Here is a 21,137-nt window from a genome sequence, read left to right as displayed (position 1 = left end):
TATACTCGTATTGATGAATATATATATTTTTCAAGTATAGCTATTAGAGTAGAATAATAATAAATAAATAATACTGTATATTTGAAATACTTTTCTAAACGTCGGTTATGTTTTGTCAAAACCAATTCATTTTTAATAATTTTTATTTACTATAGGTATTGAAAATCTATTTAAAAAATTATTTATTTCATAAATTACTTTTATTTTTATACTATAAAAAATAAATTAATTTAAGCTGATGCAATGAATAAATATGACATTATTAAGGGGCTGGAGTGGTTGTTGTGGTTGTAGTGGTTGTAGTTGTAGTTTTCTTATTGAGTTTGTTGGCTACCCAATTTCTAATGATGAATCTCTTAGTTGGCTTAACGGTTGTACTACTGTTGGATGTCTTGTTTGCCCACTTGTTTTCGAAGCGATTTTTCCACAAATTGGCATTTCTGAGCAGCTCTTCATTACTGATTTCTTCTCCAGACTCTGCAGAATCGGCGACATCTGATTGCATAGCATTAGCGGCGATTTTCTTTTCTGAAGTATGCATTTGGGATGGGAAAAAGTATGGTGAATACATAGGCATTGGGTAAAACATTGGCTGCGGATATGGACAAGGTGGATATGACATTGGATATGGAATTGGATAGTATTGCCAGGATGCTGGTAGTGCCATGGGATTGTGGTGATGGGGTTTGTGATCGCCAACAGCTGGTCGTTTGTTAGAATTAGGACGTTTTGGTCGCTTCGTTGGGCGAACTTCAGGCTCAATAGCGTTAGAGGTTTCAGATTCTTGTGCTAGTGCCTGCTCCACATCCTCTTCGGTTTTGTTGGCAGTAACATTTGATTCCATATCCATGGAATCAGTCAATCCTGCTTCAGTTGTTTGGTATTCATCATTTGCTATACCTATTTCGACTGGAATTGCCGAGGCTGCCGCTGAATAAATCCATGATGTGCAGAGCACCAGACATATAACTGTAAGCAAAAAGAAAGCTAACTTACATAGCTGTTGTAAAAATATATATTTCTATATTACCAGTGTAAGTCGCTTTCATTGTGGTGATAGAACTACTGAATTTTTAGTGCATCTGTCTGCCTTTATAAACAAAAATGATTCGTCACCTAAATTGGGTTAGAAGAGAAACTAAAAATTGATTAATTTGTTAATTGAAAAATCGCTGGTACGATTTCTGTGCAAAATTCAAAAGTCCACTGACCTATTTTAACATGCTAATAAATTCGTTAATACGAATAAAAATATATTAAATGACAATTCTACATTTTTTACGTGTTACTTCCCAAGTCAGTAAAAATGTGATACGTCACCATGGCAACGCAGTTTTATAATTATGATAGATTAGCTCTATTCAAAAACAAAAAAAAATTATATAATTAATGAAGTTGATCAACAATAAATAATTTTAAATATTAAGTGACGTATACATACATTTAAAACTTAACACTGTGTTAATGAACAATAAATAGTTTGAAATTGAAAACCATTGATATCACAAATCACACATATACTGTATTGAGTTAAATATTGACAACAAATTATCATACTTACTTGTTCAGAAAGATTTTTAAAAAGATTGTCAATGTACTTAATAATTGTTGTTGAAATTTTATTTAAAATTCATTACAATTAATTTACTTTTTAGGTAACTTTGTCTGTAGTAGTAATTCGTAAAGAATTTTTTATTAGGACGTTAGTCTTGTACTCTTCCATTTTCCAACGTCGTCACATATTTTAACTGATCCACTGTTAATTGACATGACATAAATATCTCCAAAAATTCAATTAAACTCCTTCAATTTTATTTCTGTCCCAATCCCAAACAACATTTTGTAGTTGATGGACAGGGTTTGGTCGCGCCAATTTCCACTTCACAACTTTTTTGGCATATTCCAATAAGGTGGCAGCCTGAGAGAAGGGGTTCAATAGAATATGAATTGCATGACAGAATATACTTATGTACTTTGACCTTCAGCCTTTGTTACTAAAGAAATTAACAAGAATTGCAAGCAAACGAATATCAAGAGCTTGAACATTTTGTAACTGATATCGAGAGCTTAATATACTCATATTTATAGTATATCTGGAAAATGTTTTTAATACGATAATTACTATAATATATCGATTGGAAACGCTACCACATACAAATAAAAGTTATTTAATTTTTGTTCACCAAGTATTTTTAGTGCAGACAAATAGAATAAATAGGTTTACAAATTATATAAATATTAAGATTACAATAAATAATAAAGATTAATCCCAAAGGCTCTACAACGCTTGCAGTTGGCTCGGACTCGGCAAATTGAGTGAGCGAGCATAGCCTCCATATCCATAACCGCTGCCGCTGCCTCCGGCTCCGGCAGGTGCAAAGTGTGCACTGTGTCCATGACCATCCTCATGGCTGACGGAGTGCGAATGGCTGGAAGTGTAAATGGGCTTGGCGACAATCTCATAAGTTGTAGACTTGCCGCCGCCGGCTAAGCCTTTCAGGCCAAGGACGCCGGAAAGTGTTAGAGCCATCAGAGCAGTCATTAGCGCCTTTCCTGCCATCATGGCAATGGCTCCAAGCCCCAGAGCCATCAGCATACCCTTCATCATAACTCCAGCTGCTACCAGAGCCTCCAAACCGCCCTTTTTACCAAATTTGTGCTTACGACCCTCTTCCATTTTGGAATCGTCCATTAAGCGAAAGCGCAGGAAGCGTGTCTTTAGCAGATTCTGCATCTTGGCAAGAATATATCCATTGAGTCTGGTATTAGGGTCACTGGGATAACTGCGCGCTACCTCTGTTAAATGCATATACCATAAGTTATCTATAATATAATCCTTTATTATAATCTTACCAGCCATCAGTTCGGAAGTCTTTAGCTCGGTTGCATTTTCGTCTTTAACAACACTCACGCCCGGTAACACATTTAACTCCTGTTGCTCAGCCAAGCGTTCCATAATCTTAACAAATTCTATCTTGAGACACATCCAACTGAAGACTGAGGATTCACACTCATTCATATTCATTGATGGCGCCCTCTGAGGTGGTTGCAAAGTCTCCATTTGCACTGGTGCCGGCTCCGTAGGCTGAAGACTGGCAGCCTGAGCGTATTTGCATAGAAAACAGAACCAGGCGAGGTAAAACAGATATTCCAAGGTTTTCAATAGCAACATGTTGATGATGGTGAATAAAGCGTAAATTTGGTGTTGAACAAAGTACGTCTAATGATCTGGGGAACACTTGTCCGACTGCAACAACTCATTTTTATGGCTTTGCCTTTTATACCCATTTCCCTTTCACTACGCACAGCGGCCCAAAGTCATTGCCGCGTTTAGGTTTTGCTTGCTGCTGTCTTGACTTTTTCTAATTACCCCACGATTTGTGGTCGAAATTCTTCCCAGCTTCGGTCAGCTGCGTCCAACTAGACAGTCAGCTAACCAACCAGCCAACAAGCCACCCAGCCAGCCAAATGGGCGTCACTTTCGCTTTCCTCTGTGGCACGGCGTTCACCGTAGCGCAACGGGAGTCTAATTTTGTCACTAAGGGACTCCGTTCCCCCTTTTAATGAATTCTCTGAGCTGAAAAGAAGAAAATTCACAGACATGCTGCATAATTACAAGCCAGCTAAATGTCGCGTGCCTTGGACATAAATATTTGCAAATAAATTCATAGTGAGTTGTCGGCTGAGACTTGTTTACCTAATTTGGACAAACTAACTATTCATTGTTAATGATTATTTCATCTTAATTTCTTAATTTTGCCTTCTTTATCTTCGTTACTTTCTTTAAGAGGCTGAGAGCTTAAATAAACTTGCTTTTGCACTCTGTAGCTCACACTATTTAAGCTTGAGTGGATGAATTGTATTTTTTGAGGAAGAGATTATCTCTGTATTATATAGTGTATCTCTTGGTTGTGTTGACAGTTTACATCTTTAGAAAAGAAAAATAAATTTGCATTTCATGAATCATTTTTATTCAATTGCTATAAATTATGTAAATAAATACTTAGTAATTAAACTCTTTAGCAGACATAAGTATTTTTGTTTGTTTGTCGTAATTGTTATTTTTGTTTCTTTTCTTTTTTGCTTGTGGTAAACCTGAGCTACATGTCTGCATAGAGAGCATGATTGATTGTGCAATAAATATGGCGCAAGCATAATAAGTTTCATTGTTCCGAGTGCATTGTCCTGTTCTAGCCAAGTCGTGGATGATTGTTCGGATATCGTTTTTCATTTTTTTTTTAGTTTTTTTTTTTTTGTTTTTGGTATGTCGCAGCTAACTAACTAAGTACAACTAAATAATTATTGACTACAACACTACAACGAATTTAGCCATGGAGAGAATGTGAAGTCTTTGTGGGGGAAATTCGAAAGGTAAGGAAAGTGCAGCAGAGTTAAAGGTGGGGATAAGTATTGGGAAATATAGATGATGTTTGATAGACAGATGGATAGATTGTGCAAGAGAGTGAAGTGAACTCCATGTGTGTTATTTCAGCTTAGAAGGGCTGAGCCAGACCATAATGGTTGTAGGCCAAATCGGCGGCGCTAGCCTGACCGTTGCGGTTCCAGTCGGAGTGCACAATCTCGGCGTTCAATGGGCTGCCGGTGATGTAGGCAGTGGTGATGTGGTCCTTCTTCTTGGCCAACAGATCCTTGAAGAAGGTGGCACCTGGCGATTCAAGGACATGATTAATTTTCGAAACAAATCAAATGGCCTTGGTTTGCTGAATAACTTACCAGCCAGAATGAGGGCAAGGAAGGAGATGGCGAGAGCCTTCAGGGAGATGAACTTGATGATGGTGAACATGACCTTGACGACGACAGCCTTCTTCAGTTTCAAAGCCAACAGCAGTGGCAGCAGCATCTTCTTCATGCGCTTGCTGCGTGATTCTGTAAGCGAACAAATTGCAAAGCAAACAATGATTAGTGAACAGCCTAAAAGAAGACCATCGTTATAAAGTCGATGTGTTATTTTCAGCCATGGCTGTAAAGTATGCAACACGAAAACCAACGCGACGCCAACAAAGTGACACTTTTGTACACCCGGCGTATGCGTAATTTCCGGCGTCTGTCTCGGTAGTCAGCTTAGGCCGAACACTCAACATTTTGTGGCAAATAACCAAGTGCTAGCAACAACAATGACTGCTGTCAGCAGCAGCAGGCTTCTGCCACTCTTGGCAAACATTTCCATTTAGTTGTTGCACAAACTACAGTTGAAGTGAAAGTTGGCACTTTATATGGACGAGACGTTGCCAGTAATTTGTCAGTTTTGTTGTCGGTTGGTCGGTGTTGTCGATTGTAGATGGCCGATTGGCGATTACTCACCCTCCATGGCACGTCCGCTGTACACATTCTCAGCATTCTCATCTTGTTCATCGCCTGAGAACGAAAGATTCAGTTCATGTGTCTCCAGATAACGTTCAGCACGATCCTCAAACGATTCAATGCCCTTGGAAGAGCCGAAGCTGCGACCTGCTTCCGTGCGATCGATGCGGAGACCGCCGAACAGTGAGACAGAATCTTCATTATCCAGTTTGTTGATCATGTTGACTAAATCCTTTTCGCTGTTATCCTGCGAGGGCAACGCCAAAGCGCCGCACACAAAGCTGGCCACGAGCACAACACAAACGAATTTCGCGCACATTTTGTTAGGCACTTTTGTTTTAAAGTTCTGGGTATTTGATTGATATGATAGTCCTTTGGTATCCACAATGTTTAGCGCACACACTGCTGTTGGCTTTGTGAATGGAAATTGCTTTGTGATTAATTGAATGCAATGGGCCACTGTTTTATACTTTTTCGAATTGGACGTGCGCCTGTGTCCAATTTAGTGGCTAGAAATCGCGCTGGCCAAGAGAAAAAAAACAACGAAAAATACGTAGTACTGCAACAACAATAACAGTAAGAGTAACAACTGTAAACAATTTATGCAAATTTTATGCGTATGCTACTCCAACAATTTCTTGACCATATTTCCATGCACGTCGCACGTCCCACGTCCAAACGAAAGGGAAGTCGCCAAGTGTCGGACGTTCATCGTCGGGCATCGGGTGCTTTGGGTGCCTGATGTCTTCAATGGCTTGAATATGATTTTTGTGTATATTTGATACTGTGTTTTTTTATATAAGTAAATGCCCCAATTTCCTTCGGCCACAAGTTGGCCGGCACACCGTTAGGCGATCGTAATTGGCATGCAACAGCCACGCCTCTGTTAGCTTCTCTGGTTTGGGGACGTGACTTCATTTGCTTATGAACATTGCCTGTGCCAGATTCTTTAGTGAGTCTTTTGTCTCTCATATTAGCCATACCATTGAATTTCATTAAAGCGATTATTATATGCATATGCTTACCAAAACTGTCGAACGTACTTCTACATATTTGGTATGCCTCAGATGTGGTGACTTAATGCTCATTTTGGCCCAGTTAGAGACGCATCGATAGCCGCTTTCAACGCTTTCGATTTCATTCTCTTTTAGTCAAGTGTCGTTGTTAGGCAGACAGATAGGTACGTAGGTAGGTAGGTTCGTTTGTTCGTTTTCTATTTCAATTGCTTCTAAATCTCTAACAAATCTGTGCAAAAGAAAGCTGAATTGTAGCACATGCTCGCATATATCTTTTCGATCGCGTCAAGTGACATTTTTATGCGCATAAGTAGAAAGTTTCTGACTGTAAACAACAATTAACATGCCAAGGCAAACAGCCGAAAACAGGCCCAACAAAAAAAGCAAACACCTCAATAACAAGGCGTGGCATTTTGTCAAAACTACGAGCACACACACACACTCGTATCAATTAACTTTGTGGCAACAAGGGCGTCCATTTGTGAGTGTGTTTGCCACATGTGGCTGGGAAGAAGACAAAACTCTGTAGAACCTGGCCAAAAGTTTTAATTGAGAGAGCAAACTTGTTGCTTCACGTGTTAAGTTCACATACTTGTTCAACCAGTTGCAAAGTAGTTATGGGAAAGTCATGCCACAGTTTAATTAATTGCTGTGTATGTGACCTGGTCGAAAATGATGCAAATTAACCTTAACATCCATCAACAAATATTGTAGTAACATGTTATCTTATGGAATTAATCGCATTTATTTTGATGACAAACATTCAACTTGACTATTTTGCTGATGTCTTGAATTGTGTGTAATAATATGTAGATGTAGTACAATAAATTAAGTAAGCAAACGTCTTCGAATAAATTACTTAAGCTCTAGATATTTCAAATTGAAGGCACATTCTCAGCCCAAAAGGCTTCACACTATTCGAGTGTCAAGTGCTTATTGCTGCTCCTGCTGCTGTCCGGCATAAGCCAACTGCTGGGCGTCGGTGTCGATGCTACGAGCATAGGGATAGCCAGAAGAAGCACCCGAGCTCCAGCTGGCGCTGGCGGGCACGGAGTAGGTGTTAGCGTTGTAGCCGCTGTACGAGTTGCCGCCGAACTTGTTGCCGAATCCGCCCAACAGACGAGAACCGCCAACCAGGATGGCCAGGAAGAAGGCAAGCTTGGCGACGATCACAGCCTTGAAGGTCAACAGAGCGAGGAAACCAAGCACCAGAGGAATGACAGCGAAGAGCTTAGCACCAATAGCCAAAGCGACGGGGCCAATCACTTTCTTGATCTTGGCACGGCCTAAATAATTGGTAAGCAGATGGTGAAGTTAGTTAACTAGATGGGAAGCTTGTATTCATTACAACTTACCTTCATCGAGAGCACGAGCAACCTGCTGGGTGGTCTCGGCGGGCATTTTGAATTCCAGGTTGTGGGTGGTCAGGAAGTCGCTCACACTGGAGATGGCCAAATCAACCAGACGGCCATTACGCTCCTCGGAGTTTTGTGGCAACTCAGCGTAGATATCCTGTTCGCTGAGGGATTTGCCGCTGCGCTGCACAGGGTTGGCTGGATCTCTGCAACGAACATGGAAGAAACACAACTTAGAACTTGTTGTATAGTTTCGCTTTCACTTTGCATAACATTCTAGTGCATTTTGCATAAGAAATTCACTTTCAACATTTTCACAAAATAAAACACACACACACCTCTGGAAGGTTACGCCATTGACCAACTCAATGTTGTTGCTCCTGGCAGCACGATTCAATGCGGTAATGCCTTTGACGGCCAAACAGGTGGCCATGTCATCGCTCTCGAGGCAGGCGCCCAAGTAGCGAGCGGCCCGACCGAATGTGTTATCACTTTCGATTTTGTTATCTTGCACGCTGGGAGCGGCCCAAGCGCAGCTGGCCACCAAGAGGCTCACACAGGCAATGGCGAACACTTTCATTTTCGGTTAATTTCGTTTGTTTTTTAAGAATACGCGACGCGTTTTAATCCTTGACGAGCTGCTGCTGCTTCTGTTGAGCTTGAGAGAGCTAAGATGAATTTGATGTATAAGTCAGTCGACGTCTAGCCTTTTATATTGGGCGATTTTGTTGCAGCTGCGCAGCTGCCGTTGGCGGCAGACGTCGCAGTCGCCGCACGCATTACAAAACAATTTAAAAGTAAATTAAACAAAAGCCGCCAAGACGCAGCCGCAGACGCTGTCGCTGACTGCGGAAGCTACCAAAAAAAAAGACGCGAAAAAGGCACTGAGCACATGCATAAAATCTAGGGAACAACAACAATCGACACCGACAGCAACACAACAATAACAACGACCCAAACGGGCCAAGCAACAACATCAAAAAAATAAAGTCAACTTGTTTGTTAAGTGAATATGTTCATTTCTTTCTTCTTTCTTCCGCGCTGACTGTGAGTTTTTATTTCGGCAGCGACGCCAACGTCGATGTCGATGCCGATGCCGAAGTTGCGTCGATGCTCGCGTTGTCGTCATCCGTCAACTTCAGCTTCAACGTCGACGTCAGAGTGTGCGCGGAGAGAAACTTGTACTTGGACTTGGCCAGTAGAGCGAGCATGTGGCTCGCGTAATGCAAACAATTGGCATCATTGGCTGGCCCATGGGCTCAAGCTCAGGTAATTATGGACCAACACAAAAAAAAAGAAGAAAAAGATCGCATCGATACACACGCCCTCCCAAGCGGCTGAGTTGTCATGTTATTTACCCACGGTCTGAGCCACTTTCATTCCGACTTGCGACTGTATCGCAATATCGAAGCCGGCAATTTGCTAATTTATTAATCCGGTTGCCGCATATTTCGAGCCTGCCATTATTGCTGCCTTAAATGGGTCATCTTGTGTTTGCCCTTTTTGGTCAGCGCTATGGTGAAATATTATTTAGCACCTCTGCGATCATTATCGAGCCTCGGTTTTTTTTTTTGGGTTGTGTAATTTGTTGAGGAGAGTGTAGATGGTAGAGAGTGCTAATCATTTTCAATTGGAATCTGTTAGATTTGATTGACACGCTCAAAAAAAAATCCATTGGCATTGGAATTTGTTATCGAATTTAGAAGTAAAGTTTTTGATTTTCTTTTCGCTAATTAAAATACATTTTAATGCTGTGAACTCAAAAACGTCTGTAATAGATTCGTCATCAAAGATTTCCCAGTCACGTTTCCTCTACACAATTAATATGACATTTCTATTGACACAGTGCAACATAAAACCCAAGTTTTATACAAATGCCGACCATATAATCGAAATAATACAAATTGCTTTTTTTCGTATTTTTTATTATCCCAGCTTATTAAAGACAATCCATTCAAAAGTACCAAAGTACCAAAATAAAAAGAAACAGAGAGAAAAAAAACGAATCTCAATTCACTCACTTTCATTTATATTACAACGATATGCGACACTAAATGTTGTACCCATTTGTGTGGTTGTTATTGCTCTGTGGATTTAGCTGAACCCACGGGTGTCGGCTGGCAACACGCTGCGTATGAGTGACGCGCCTTTATTTTCTGTTATTTTCGGTTATTGTTTTAGCAGCCTAAAACGGCAAAACAACAACAACAACAACAACAGCTGCAGATGGAAAGAAAAAGAAAGTGCGCTAGGCATACCTCAAATACCTGGTCTCAATCTTGACTAGTGATTCACTTGTTGCGCTCATTAGCATAGCCAGGCGTAGCCGGCTTTATTGCAGCTCGCGGCATGCTAAATATTTCATTTGGTTGCCACATTCGAAGAGCTCATGAGCTTGACTTGACTTCACGCATTCATTGATGATAACTCACCATGCCTTTTGGTAACCCTATTTTACCCCAGCAGTCTCTTGATCACAACTTACAACTTTTTGCGGTCCAGTTTCGCATTCATTCATCGACGACGCAACGCGTTTAGCGTCATCGTCATGAGTGAAAGTTATGTAATTTTTTTCTGGTTAATTTCGCAATTCGCAATGGGAGTGGAACTGAATTCGGAACCTGATTTCGCCCATTCCTGCAACATGTTGCTGCCGCACACAGACACACACACAAAAAGTCAAATGTAATTCAGTTATCAATTGCCAAGCTAAATGTCAAATCAAACCAAATTTCTAAATGCCAATCATAAATAATTTCTCTTTTTTACTGGACAGCTGTCAATGTTGCTAACCTTTCTTCTTTAGTACTAAACATATACTTTTTGTTTTTGTTTTGCTTTTCCGTTTTCATGTTTCTTTTGCTTTCTTGTAATGCGTTTTTGACAGCCGCAGCGAGTCCAAGGCGCGGGCGAACCTTGCCAAAACATCAATGTTGATGTTTATATGGATGTTTGGCTTTACATTTCTATATGAAATCAATAAGCTTCAGTTGGCGAGTGTGTGTTTGTGCAATTTGCTGGCTGGCGTCACACAATTAACCGCAACAAGTGGCCATAAACCAATTGGGCCGCATACTTTCGACGTCGTCAGACGCTCTGAGTAGACTCAAGGTGTGGCCATTGCTGTCGATAGCTGATTATCGACATATTTATACCCTACTCTAACACTATATAATAGAAGTTTAAATATATATTTGTAGTGTTAAATATAATAATTTATATGACATCAGCCTGAATGTCTGATATGTTCGTAACCTATAATTGTAATATACAAAATATATTCAAAAATATATAAGTAATTTGTTCTGAATTTTCATTAAGAGATATATTATACATATATTGATATAACTTAGGGTATTTTTGTTGACGATCACTCACAGTGTTTGCTGTCGTTGCCAAGCACGTTTACTTCTCAAATTAGCCAGGCTTAATTTGAAGTCCAACTCGAGTCTGAGTCTGACTACGCAGCGTGCGTTCTACTGACCCATTTGCGTTTTTGCAAGAATTTGGCTACATTAACTTAAAGTTTCGCATGCCAATTGTGTATTGAGAGATACATAGTACATGCATGCGAGATTATATAAGCTTTGTAATGAGGTCACATGATGCGGAATTTGCAGCAAGTATTTACCTACCATAGTTGAGTTCTGCTCGTAATTGAATTCGCTTAATACCTTCTGAGTGTGAGCAAGAGTTAAAAATAGAGGGGGAAAATAGTAAAAACATAAATAAATATGTGTGATGAAAAGGCAACGAATGGCAACAAAAAAATGTATTTTGAACGTTTTTGGGTTAAACGCATAAATACCAACAGGTGAAATTGATTTTCTTTTCATTTGCGCAAAGATGAATTGTCAATATTGTGCGTAGTCTTCGTCGTTATGAGATGAGACGAAACGACACGAGACGAGAAGTTACCTGAGAAAGTGCAGCAGGCAATTTTTAGGGTTTTTAGGTTTTTTTTTTTGGGTTTACGTATATGTTGTTAAAATATTCATAAGCCAATAAGTTGCGGGGCACATGAAGGCAACCCCAAAGCAAATTCAATTCACTTTGCCCAGCGCGTTTGGCACTGGGCTGCGATATACCATTGACATTGTGGCCAAATGTTTGGCTAAGCTATTGACTTATGAGCCATAAGATCTAGCTGAGCACATTTTCCTTGGCTTTTGAGGCCCAACCGAATCGATTAAGTACGCCTGTGGGAGTGCACTCACTTTCCAAGCGAATAGGGTTTAGGTTTGGGTTAGCATTGACAATGCTATCGTGTTGTTTGAGCCGTTTACCCAGGCCTGAAAGAAAGTGAAATTGATGACACAAATGTTCAAACAACAAACACCACAAGTTGTTGTAGCTCTAGCTGTAGTTTTGTGCTATTGTCGTTGCTATCGGTGTGCCTATGCTAAATGGTCTGGTTAAGTAATCTCGTGAGAGCCGCAAACATTGCGCAGTCATCGCGACGACGGCTGAGAATGTTGTCAACGGAGAGATGGGGAGATGCGATGCGAGGCAACATGATGACAACACCCGCTTGCAGCTTCACTTTCAACATTTTACCTAGAAAGAAGAGACACGAGACTCGAAAACACAGAGACACAGAGCGACGCCTTGTTGTTGATCGATTTGTTAGATACGCGTCTAGCATGCGACATCGTTGTCACTCTGCAGTTGTTGTTTGTTTCTCTGTTGTTGTGTTTTTGTTAACCTGCCTGCCTGCAATTGTAGTTGTGTTTTACCATAAACTGTGCGCCCTACAACTTTCACTTGCGTGCCAAGTTGCGTCCACAGCTCCGGCTTCATGCTCGTCTCTTCATTTCAGTGGCAGCCCTTGCTTAAATCACAAGGGAACAACTTGGTTAGTTGCCAGTTCTTTGTTCAATGCTGCAATATGCAATAATAATTAGAAGACAACAAGAAATTACTGAGAATGGCCCTTAGAGTTAATCATAATTTGTGTGGCGTAATCTTCAATGGGTGTTGCCTCGTGCACTGAGGCCACCCAAGCTGTTGATGGTTGGCAGCTGATTGCCGAGCACTGCATCTGCTGCATGCTGATTGATTTGTGACGACCTGTTTATTGACTTTGCCTTTACATAAGCCGTACATATTTTGTTGGCCCCCCCTTTTATTGCAACACGCACTTGCGGAAGTTCGTCTTGGCCGCTGTCAGTCGGTCGTCGGTTGTCTGATGTCTGACGTTTGTTGTCGCGCATGCGCAATAAACCGTTTTATGCATAACGGCTCTGTGCACGCATTGAGGCATTGTCTCATTGACGCATTGTCGGTTTTGGCTTTTGGGTCCACGTAACATCATTTGACTACGTTCGCATGTGCTAATTAACTTTTGACGACGCAGCTCAAGCTGAAGTTATGTGGCGGCTTTATTAGCTTATTGTCTAACATTAACACTAGCACTCTACACATTTGTATTGCCAACTCGGCTCTAAAGGAATGGCTTATTCACTTCCTTAGTGCTCAATGGTGGCACCCGATAAGCCGCATCCTTTGTGATGGCAAGCGGTATGTAAGGATGCCGCATTGGTATCCAACTACTGCCACTTGACGATAGATCACCATGATAACTCTTGAGTGTTGGCGCCGATGAATGCACGATCTCGACGCGATCATGAGCATGCGTATTCGATAGCATCGATTTGAATGCCAACAAACCCGACGTAGCTAACGCTATTTTACTCATAACAAATGATGAAGCCGACAGCGCCGTTAGCCATTTCAAGATCAAGGGCAACAAAATGAGTTTGGCCAACACAGCTGCACCCAACAATGGATAGAGCAACTTCAGCAACTTCTTGGACTTCTTGGAATATTTTCCGCGACCTGTAGCGAGAATTAAGATGATACAGACTGTTGGCTAGAAAGTTGTCTGCAAACCTTCGGCTGTCCAAGTATCCAAGAAACTGGCCACTTGCTCAGCGCTCAATTTATTCTGCAGCAATTTGCTTAGTTGCTGGGCTGTCTGCTCCAGCCACTCACGTTCTTGGCGCTGCCTTGCCACAGCCAACTCTTGTGCTGCATTTTGCTCAACAGCAGCGACGACGACACCGCCCAGTTGCACTGCAGGTGGCAGGCTATAGGCCTGACCAAGGCCTATGCAACAGGACACACATAAGACAAGACGAGACAACAGCATTGTTCTACACGGTAGCGCACTTCTAAATCAACTGAGAAGAGCGGTAAACAGGCCCACGCCAACTAACTAGCTAATAATCTGATTAAGTCTCGAACATAGTAAATCGATGCACTCGAATGCGTTTCATTTACCTCGATTGCTGCTACTACTGCATTTTGTTCTATTATGATGTGTTCATATAATTTTTCTATTTAGTTTATTTCTATCTACTCTTTCGCTTTTTTTGCTTTCTTTGGTTCTGCTTTTCGATTTTTCGGTTTTACTTGAGCGTGAACACACATTAAGTTTCCCTACTTTAATAAACGGTTTACAGTTGCTGTCTGTCTGTTACTGTTGTTGTTGTTACTATTGTTACTACTGCAGTTGTTGCTGTTGCTGTTGGTGGCTGTTTTGGCTTAGACATCATCAAGTAAAAACTCTTCATTATCGTCGGTAAGCACTTTGCATGGCGCGTTGCGGTTCACTTGTCATTTCAACTGAATACATTTTAGTAGAGAAATGCCAACCGCAGACATCACAGTTGAAATTTTCATTTTCCTTGTGTGGCGTTCCAAGGGTCAAAGAGAGCTTCATTTATTATGCCAAAAACATGTTTCAATTGCAATACTCAACCATTTCTCATATTGTAATGCAACTTTTGTTTTATGACAAACCGAAACAAACCTGCTTCCATGCGCCCCTCATATGGTCATCAAAATTATGAACTTTGTATTCGCATAATTTCTATTGTTCTTTTAATTTGAAATCACAATATTCAACCACAACGAAATTTTGTTGACGCACGACTTAATTTAATTAGTTGCCAAAAATGTTGCTGAGTGCTTTAGTGAAAATATAATTGAAAATTTATTTGGATCTATTTTTTTCTGATGTTCAATTAGTTTCAAAATTATATACATTTAATTACCACCTACGCCCAATTACCAAATTGTTAAGCATATTTATCAAAATGAGAAAAATTCCAATTTTCAGCTGGAATCATTTAAATTGCACTAATTTATGTGGGCATATATTAATTTTACGTTTAATCGAATTAAACACACCCACCGAACTCATTGTTCAAAACAACAAAATTAACAATGCTTAAAGTGCTTTTGTTAATGGCTATTTTAAGACTGAAAACAAAATGCATCCGGGGCAAAACTTACAACAAACTTATCCAATACTCGTATAATTTCAATCACCTGTCGAAATCTCTGAGTTTGTAATCATAGTACGAGTATGTAACTGTTTTCAAGGGGTGTCCACGCATATTAAAATCAACGCGCGTGGCTTCAACCTCTAATCGCAGTCAACGCCAACGCCAACGTCATCGACATCGGCATCGTCAACACCAAAGTCGACGCCAACATAGCTGTCGTTAGATATCATGACCAGACGTTGGTAACTTAAAAGCCCTTAACGTCACTTGGGTGCCAAAGTGGTTTCTGGCATCCGGTTGTTGTCGTTGTTGTTGTGGCTGCAATTACTCTAACCAACACATCTGGTATAATTATTTTGTTAAACATTATAGCATGTAGTTTATTACAGAGTAGAGAGTTATATGAATTTTCAAAAATAAATGCAAGCTGAATTAATACTTAATTCTAAAGGAGAACTTCCCATCGAATCTTTGAACTTCTTTAGAGATCTACTTTATATTACAAAATACACTTATGGGTGTTAATTGCACTTAACAATCGTTTTGTAACTAAATAAATACCTTATAAAATAATAAATAAATAAATTAAAGAGTAGCTGAACTTCGACAAGTAATTTTATTTTGGTCGTCGTCTGTTTGTCGATATTACTTAATTTCACTGGGTGGCTCGACTTCTTATCAATACAATCGCCATTCACTCGTTTATTACCCAAAGTGGGCCAATCAAAGCCATGTTACCTCCTAAATCTCAAAGTAAACGTCGGCATCTGTTTGGATTTCAAATTTTCTTTAATACAATCGCTTTGCTGCCATAACCACCTGTTGATGTCTTCAGACTCATCACTGCCGTAAACAGGGCAAAGAAGAATCCGGCCAAGCCGGTGGTACCAACCAGGAGGGTTAGACCACCAATCAGTACTGGTATCAGTGTCAGAAACTTCAGTTTGTAGGCAAACAGCAGAGGTAGCAGCAATTTCTGTATTTTCTTTTTAAGCTTTTTAAGTTTGCGACCTTGATAGGTAGCGGCCAGACGACTGTTGCGTCCCTGAACTTCCTTTGATGTTGCTGAAATTGATGCTCTCGCTCTGCCATCCAATTTGCTGGAAGTTATAGAAGCATCTGCAAGGAAAAGCATTGGCAGTCTTGTGGTTAATTAAATGTCCAGACCTTTGAGCGTTGAAGCGCATAAAAGAAGAAATTCAAATAAGCGGTGTATTCTCGCAAAAATTGGTAATGAAAAAGAACTTATTCAATATTCTTAAGAATCACGACAGCCACACGCACCTTGCTCTTCCTTATTCTCCTCATCCTCCTCGTCCTCAGTGTTTTCACTTTCCACATCGCTATCGACGCTGATGAGGCTTCGCAAAGTATCGCAAAAGTTTCGCACCTTGAGCACAGCTTGCTCAAAGGGCGCCAAATAGTTGTCAATATCAAGTACAGATGCCGCAGGCTTTTCACTGCCATCAGCAACAACATCAACATCGTTCGTTAAAGCCTTAAAGTTGTTGCCATCGCGCACTTCCGGGGTGCCACGCATATCCACTTCCTGGACATCCTTCATAACTGTTGGAGGCAATTGTCGTCTGTTCTCAATCGAATTTGCCACCTCCTCAACCCCGAGACCACGACGCATCGTCTGGCTTATGGCTAGCACGTAGCTGGGACTATCGTTTAGATTTGCTCGCACCTGTTTGTAATTTCCGTTGGCAACAGTGGCAACATCATTTGTGGAGGTCGACCTTGGATTATAGCGATGGTTGTAGGCGTAGTAATTGACAGGAAGTCGATGTTGCTGCTCCTGTTGTCGTTGCATTGATGTTGCTGCTGTTGCCTGCAGGATAAGCCAATTGTTGTGGCCCGACAATGGCTGCCAGGCATTGAGATTCACTTGGAGTTGCTGATGCTGCTGCTGCTGTTCATTGTTCAACTCCTGCAGCTGCTGTTGTTCATGTTGCTGCTGTGTTGCCAGCAGGCCGGAAGTGCCTCCATTAAAGCGACTGTCGCTGCCGGCCTTGGTCTGTGCAATCAGTATATAAATGGCGAATACAAACATTTGTTGATACCACATCTTCACGGAAGTCCTTTTCAATTTACACTTGACACACTGATAAATACACACACCGAATCCCAAATCAAAATCGAAATACAAACACGCATACGCACACGTAATCCACTCGCCGTTTAGAATTGAACTGAGCCAAACCTTAGAGATTTTGGTGAACCAAATTCTTCGCAGCTCTAGACATTTTTATGGGCGATCCACTTGAGTGATTTTACGGCCTTTCGCCGAAAGTGGCCACTAGCTAGTCGAATAAATAGTCGAGTGCTGGTTAGAAATGTTGTTGTTGTTAACTTTTACTGCGACGTATGCCACCTTCTTTAGGACGTCTCACATTGGCAATTACACAAATGTGGTACGCGGCCATGCGTATCTTGATTGGAAAACCACTTGCCACTTGCCACCCATCTATTATGTGTTAATGTCTCTCGAAATTATCAATTGACTTCTAAGCAATATTCACTTGACCAGAATGCGGTTTTCCGAATTGCATTGAGGGGAAAACTTCACGATTAAGCACATCTATAAGTTATAGTTCAAAATTGATGATAACCATTGAAGCGTAGTTGCTTTAATTAGTAATTATGTTTGCAAATGATTGTATTTGGACACAAAGTATTTCCGTAGAGCAACTCTACAGGCTCTTTGCAGGTGACTGCGCTCAACACTTGTACTTCCACTACTGACAGTTTCACTTTTTATGCCACAATGCGTGTTGCAGGCTCGTTGACGTTGCTATTGTCAACTCACCACAAAGTAAAATGCAACTTGCTCTTGGCATTATCATTCTATATAAGTGAGCAAGTCTCTGCAAGAGTTTGAGGTCGGCAATTTGGTGTGGAAAGTGTGTCCAATGGCAATGATCATTAGACTGGGAGCTTGTTTAAATTATTGAAGTACTTTGGGCGACGTGCGTGATAATTGGTGCTCTGAGCTTGCCACACAGATGTTGCTGCTAAATTTTCCACTGCAACAACAGTTTTGCAGTACAACAGAAGTTATTCGCCAAGTGCACTTTTAAGTTGTATTCATCTGCTTGTGCATATCAAGTGCAACACAGCATAAATTTAAGCTGCGCGTGCTCGCTGACTTTATGAGTTATTCTAGCAATAAATTTAAGACCACATGCAATATTTTCAAAGTTTCTTTTGGGCCTGCTTTTCGCTCTAAGCCTAAAAACGGCAACGTTGGAAGTGTTGCCATACGCTTTCAGGCGCCTTGCTGACGGCAAGAAAAAACGCTGCATACTTCAAAGCGCTTTGAGAAATACAAGTGACACTTTTATATATTTTTTGTTGCCTACTTTTAAGCTGAACGAGTTTGCAGCTTACGGGAAAGAAAATTGAGTTCGTGCCACAGAATTAACAGCATCTGCAAAGTTTTTTATGAAGACAATCGAGGACAAGTAGTAAGTGCAAGAAAATTTATAAAAGTAGGAAAGTATTGGCTTAAGCCAGTTTGCTTAGCTGTTTATGAAACTGCAAGTGTTGGGGTGTCGTTGCACTTGTGAATTACTGCTCAGGAGGTGTGAATGAAAAACCACTTAACAGTTATTGCTTACTAACTATGTTGTTAAGGGAAGTATGTTTATGGTAAGTGTGCATAATTTGGAGTAAAGTATTTAAAATATGCGATTATAATGGTATACAAGGTATTCCAGTATTAGATAAAACGCGACATTAACAGTAACATTAATTAATATTCGCATATCTTTCATTGCCAAGTTTGCAATTAGCGCCTGTTGCAGATGAACATCAACAGCAACCGCAATAGAAACCGCAACGATCACAAATATGAGGAGCATCAAAGCACAAACACAAAGGTGAATCTCCATTTGGGGATTTTATGTGTTCATTTAAATATTTTTATTACCATTCGCGCAATCGCTTTGTTTGAAGTGTTTAAACGTGGTCACACCCCCCTTTGTCTGACTACTTTTCAAATCAAATTTGTAGTTTCTGCCAATTCACTGACCGAACGAACAACTATCTTTATGTGTTGCCTATAAATTAAAGTGTTTATACATATGAATTTGATTCGAGAACATAGAAAATCCCCAAACTTAAGCAGCAACAATCAAATCGAGAATATAATAACAAATAACGTGTCTATTTGAGTTGTTGATGCTCACAAGCGGTCATCATCAATTGTGCTGACTGGATCCAGAGCACTATTGAATGATCCCAACTAGATTGACTTCTTTCGAACTGAATTTGAAATGTTTGAAATTAATTCAATATTAACGAATTCAGCTAGAACTAGTTTAATACCCACACTTCCTAAGGCGACGCTAATGCAAGTAATAAATTCAATTTCGGGGCAACGCTAAAACTGACCAACATTCAGACCGTTCCAGTCAGCATGTCGAGTTGTTTTTTGCCAGCGTCGAGACATTGCTGCAGCAGAAGCAACAGCAACTTATGCGTCACTTTGTCAATGTGCTTGACTTGAAATTAGTTATTCCTGGGATGTGGCTGTTGCTTTTGTTTTTAATCAGATTCATTCGCTAAGACAGCTGGGGTATCATCAGCTCTTAAATTGAAAGCGTTTTGGGTAATTTGAATTAGTTAAACGTCTGCTTTGACAGCGTTCGGTACGAGATGAAAGTGAGTTTGAGACCCGACGATGCCTTTTTGCCAAAGGATTAATGTCCTTCAGGCCAACTGAACACAACACTTTAAATCTGTTTTTCTCGCTCAGTTGTTCGTGTGTCTCTTGGCTTTGGCCGCAACTGTGGCAACCGCAAATGCAGGACTCTTGGGACTTCTCAAGGGCGGCGGCGGTGGTGGCTATGGAGGTGGCAGCAACTACGGCGGTGGCTGGTCCAATGGTGGCGGCTATGGTGGCGGCTATGGAGGCGGATATGGCGGTGGATCTGGTGGAGTTCAAGTCATTAAAGTAATCGACGCTGGACACGGAGGTGGTTATGGCGGCGGATATGGAGGCGGATACAATAGCGGATATGGAGGCGGATATGGGGGTGGATACAACTCCGGATATGGAGGTGGATACAGTGGTGGATACGGCGGCGGCTATGGCGGTGGCTATGGCGGTGGTCATGGCGGTAGCTATGGAGGCGGCCATGGCGGTCGTGTCGATGTCTACAAGGTCATCACAACCACTTCGACCAGCGGAGGATATGGTGGCGGTTATGGCGGCAACTATGGTGGCTACAGTGGCAACTATGGTGGCAACTATGGCGGCAATGTTGGCGGCTATGGAGGTTATGGTGGCGGATATGGCCATGGTGGCTGGTCAACCGGCAAGTCTGGCTGGTGGAAGAAATAAACTGTGAATCCACTCTATGTTATTGTAAAATAAAACCCGTTCTTCCTATTTCAAGGTTAAAATAAACTTTAAAAAAAATATAATTTGTTTTCGTGTTTTATTTCTGAGGAAAGAAAACCCAATTAAACCTCCAACAAATTATATAACCAGTTTAAAATAAATGACTTGAAAGGGTTAATTAAAACTGTAAAAAAATAAAAGCTGTCATCGTTGATCAGCAGTAAATGTTAGAGAATTAAACATATTCCGGGGCAATATATCAAAATGACAAATTATAAAATCATATGTTAAGTGTTGTGGTATTTCACAACTTTAGGATAATAGTGAAAACCACAACAAACTTGAGATAATAGAGTATTTATGAGTCAACCATTTTAGGTTGTTGAATAATTTAATTTAAAACAATTTTACGATCATTTCATTGTTTTGCAATAAACCCGCAAAAGAAGAAACAGACCAAGAATACTGGCTTTGTTCTTCGACTTAAGTAACCTGATTGATAAACTTGCTTTGCAGTTATTTCCAAAATGTTGATAAATCAATTTGTATCGAATACACAACACATGCAAATAATTGGCAATTATACGCTATAAGAGTCAAATTTGACTTGTGCTGAGAATAAGCTAGTTTACAGCATAAAGTGGAGTAACATTTGGATTTAGTTAACAAGCCAATCACTTGTTCCTTCCAGCTTATGGACTGCAACAAGCTAACAGGAACAATAAACTCTTGTCAGTGAAGTAATCTGTGATATTTATATGAAAGCATCAAGGGAATCTCAATCTCACACAATCAAGTTAGA

General features: G+C 40.6%; 7 protein-coding genes across 7 annotated transcripts; 1 reads left to right on the top strand and 6 right to left on the bottom strand.

Moving 5' to 3' along the window:
• Positions 1-262: 262 nt before the first annotated feature.
• Positions 263-1,477, bottom strand: LOC132784212 (uncharacterized). Its single transcript, XM_060789658.1, has 3 exons — positions 1,442-1,477; positions 1,031-1,116; positions 263-969 (listed from the first exon to the last, which is right to left on the bottom strand). Exons 2-3 carry the CDS (start codon positions 1,047-1,049, stop codon positions 263-265), a joined length of 726 nt encoding a protein of 241 aa, XP_060645641.1. The 5' UTR covers positions 1,050-1,116; positions 1,442-1,477.
• Positions 1,478-2,205: 728 nt separating this feature from the next.
• LOC132786568 (uncharacterized) lies at positions 2,206-3,236 on the bottom strand. The gene is made up of 2 exons (XM_060793125.1): positions 2,854-3,236; positions 2,206-2,796 (listed from the first exon to the last, which is right to left on the bottom strand). The coding sequence occupies exons 1-2, from the start codon at positions 3,170-3,172 to the stop codon at positions 2,279-2,281; spliced, it is 837 nt and encodes a 278-aa protein (XP_060649108.1). The 5' UTR covers positions 3,173-3,236; the 3' UTR covers positions 2,206-2,278.
• Positions 3,237-4,057: 821 nt separating this feature from the next.
• LOC132786897 (uncharacterized) lies at positions 4,058-5,693 on the bottom strand. Its single transcript, XM_060793624.1, has 3 exons — positions 5,323-5,693; positions 4,735-4,887; positions 4,058-4,666 (listed from the first exon to the last, which is right to left on the bottom strand). Exons 1-3 carry the CDS (start codon positions 5,639-5,641, stop codon positions 4,494-4,496), a joined length of 645 nt encoding a protein of 214 aa, XP_060649607.1. The 5' UTR covers positions 5,642-5,693; the 3' UTR covers positions 4,058-4,493.
• A 1,377-nt stretch (positions 5,694-7,070) lies between these two features.
• LOC132786329 (uncharacterized) lies at positions 7,071-8,366 on the bottom strand. Its single transcript, XM_060792833.1, has 3 exons — positions 8,032-8,366; positions 7,694-7,899; positions 7,071-7,624 (listed from the first exon to the last, which is right to left on the bottom strand). Exons 1-3 carry the CDS (start codon positions 8,271-8,273, stop codon positions 7,272-7,274), a joined length of 801 nt encoding a protein of 266 aa, XP_060648816.1. The 5' UTR covers positions 8,274-8,366; the 3' UTR covers positions 7,071-7,271.
• A 4,699-nt stretch (positions 8,367-13,065) lies between these two features.
• Positions 13,066-13,857, bottom strand: LOC132787238 (uncharacterized). Its single transcript, XM_060794169.1, has 2 exons — positions 13,586-13,857; positions 13,066-13,531 (listed from the first exon to the last, which is right to left on the bottom strand). The coding sequence occupies exons 1-2, from the start codon at positions 13,842-13,844 to the stop codon at positions 13,137-13,139; spliced, it is 654 nt and encodes a 217-aa protein (XP_060650152.1). The 5' UTR covers positions 13,845-13,857; the 3' UTR covers positions 13,066-13,136.
• A 1,527-nt stretch (positions 13,858-15,384) lies between these two features.
• LOC132786500 (uncharacterized) lies at positions 15,385-17,907 on the bottom strand. Its single transcript, XM_060793040.1, has 2 exons — positions 16,270-17,907; positions 15,385-16,104 (listed from the first exon to the last, which is right to left on the bottom strand). The coding sequence occupies exons 1-2, from the start codon at positions 17,054-17,056 to the stop codon at positions 15,764-15,766; spliced, it is 1,128 nt and encodes a 375-aa protein (XP_060649023.1). The 5' UTR covers positions 17,057-17,907; the 3' UTR covers positions 15,385-15,763.
• A 1,640-nt stretch (positions 17,908-19,547) lies between these two features.
• On the top strand, positions 19,548-20,370 carry LOC132785931 (uncharacterized). The gene is made up of 2 exons (XM_060792262.1): positions 19,548-19,653; positions 19,748-20,370. The coding sequence occupies exons 1-2, from the start codon at positions 19,648-19,650 to the stop codon at positions 20,333-20,335; spliced, it is 594 nt and encodes a 197-aa protein (XP_060648245.1). The 5' UTR covers positions 19,548-19,647; the 3' UTR covers positions 20,336-20,370.
• Positions 20,371-21,137: the final 767 nt, after the last annotated feature.

The sequence above is a fragment of the Drosophila nasuta genome, chromosome 2R (genome assembly GCF_023558535.2).
Source record: "Drosophila nasuta strain 15112-1781.00 chromosome 2R, ASM2355853v1, whole genome shotgun sequence".
NCBI classification, from domain to species: domain Eukaryota; kingdom Metazoa; phylum Arthropoda; class Insecta; order Diptera; family Drosophilidae; genus Drosophila; species Drosophila nasuta.
This window is presented reverse-complemented; position numbering and strand designations above follow the sequence as displayed.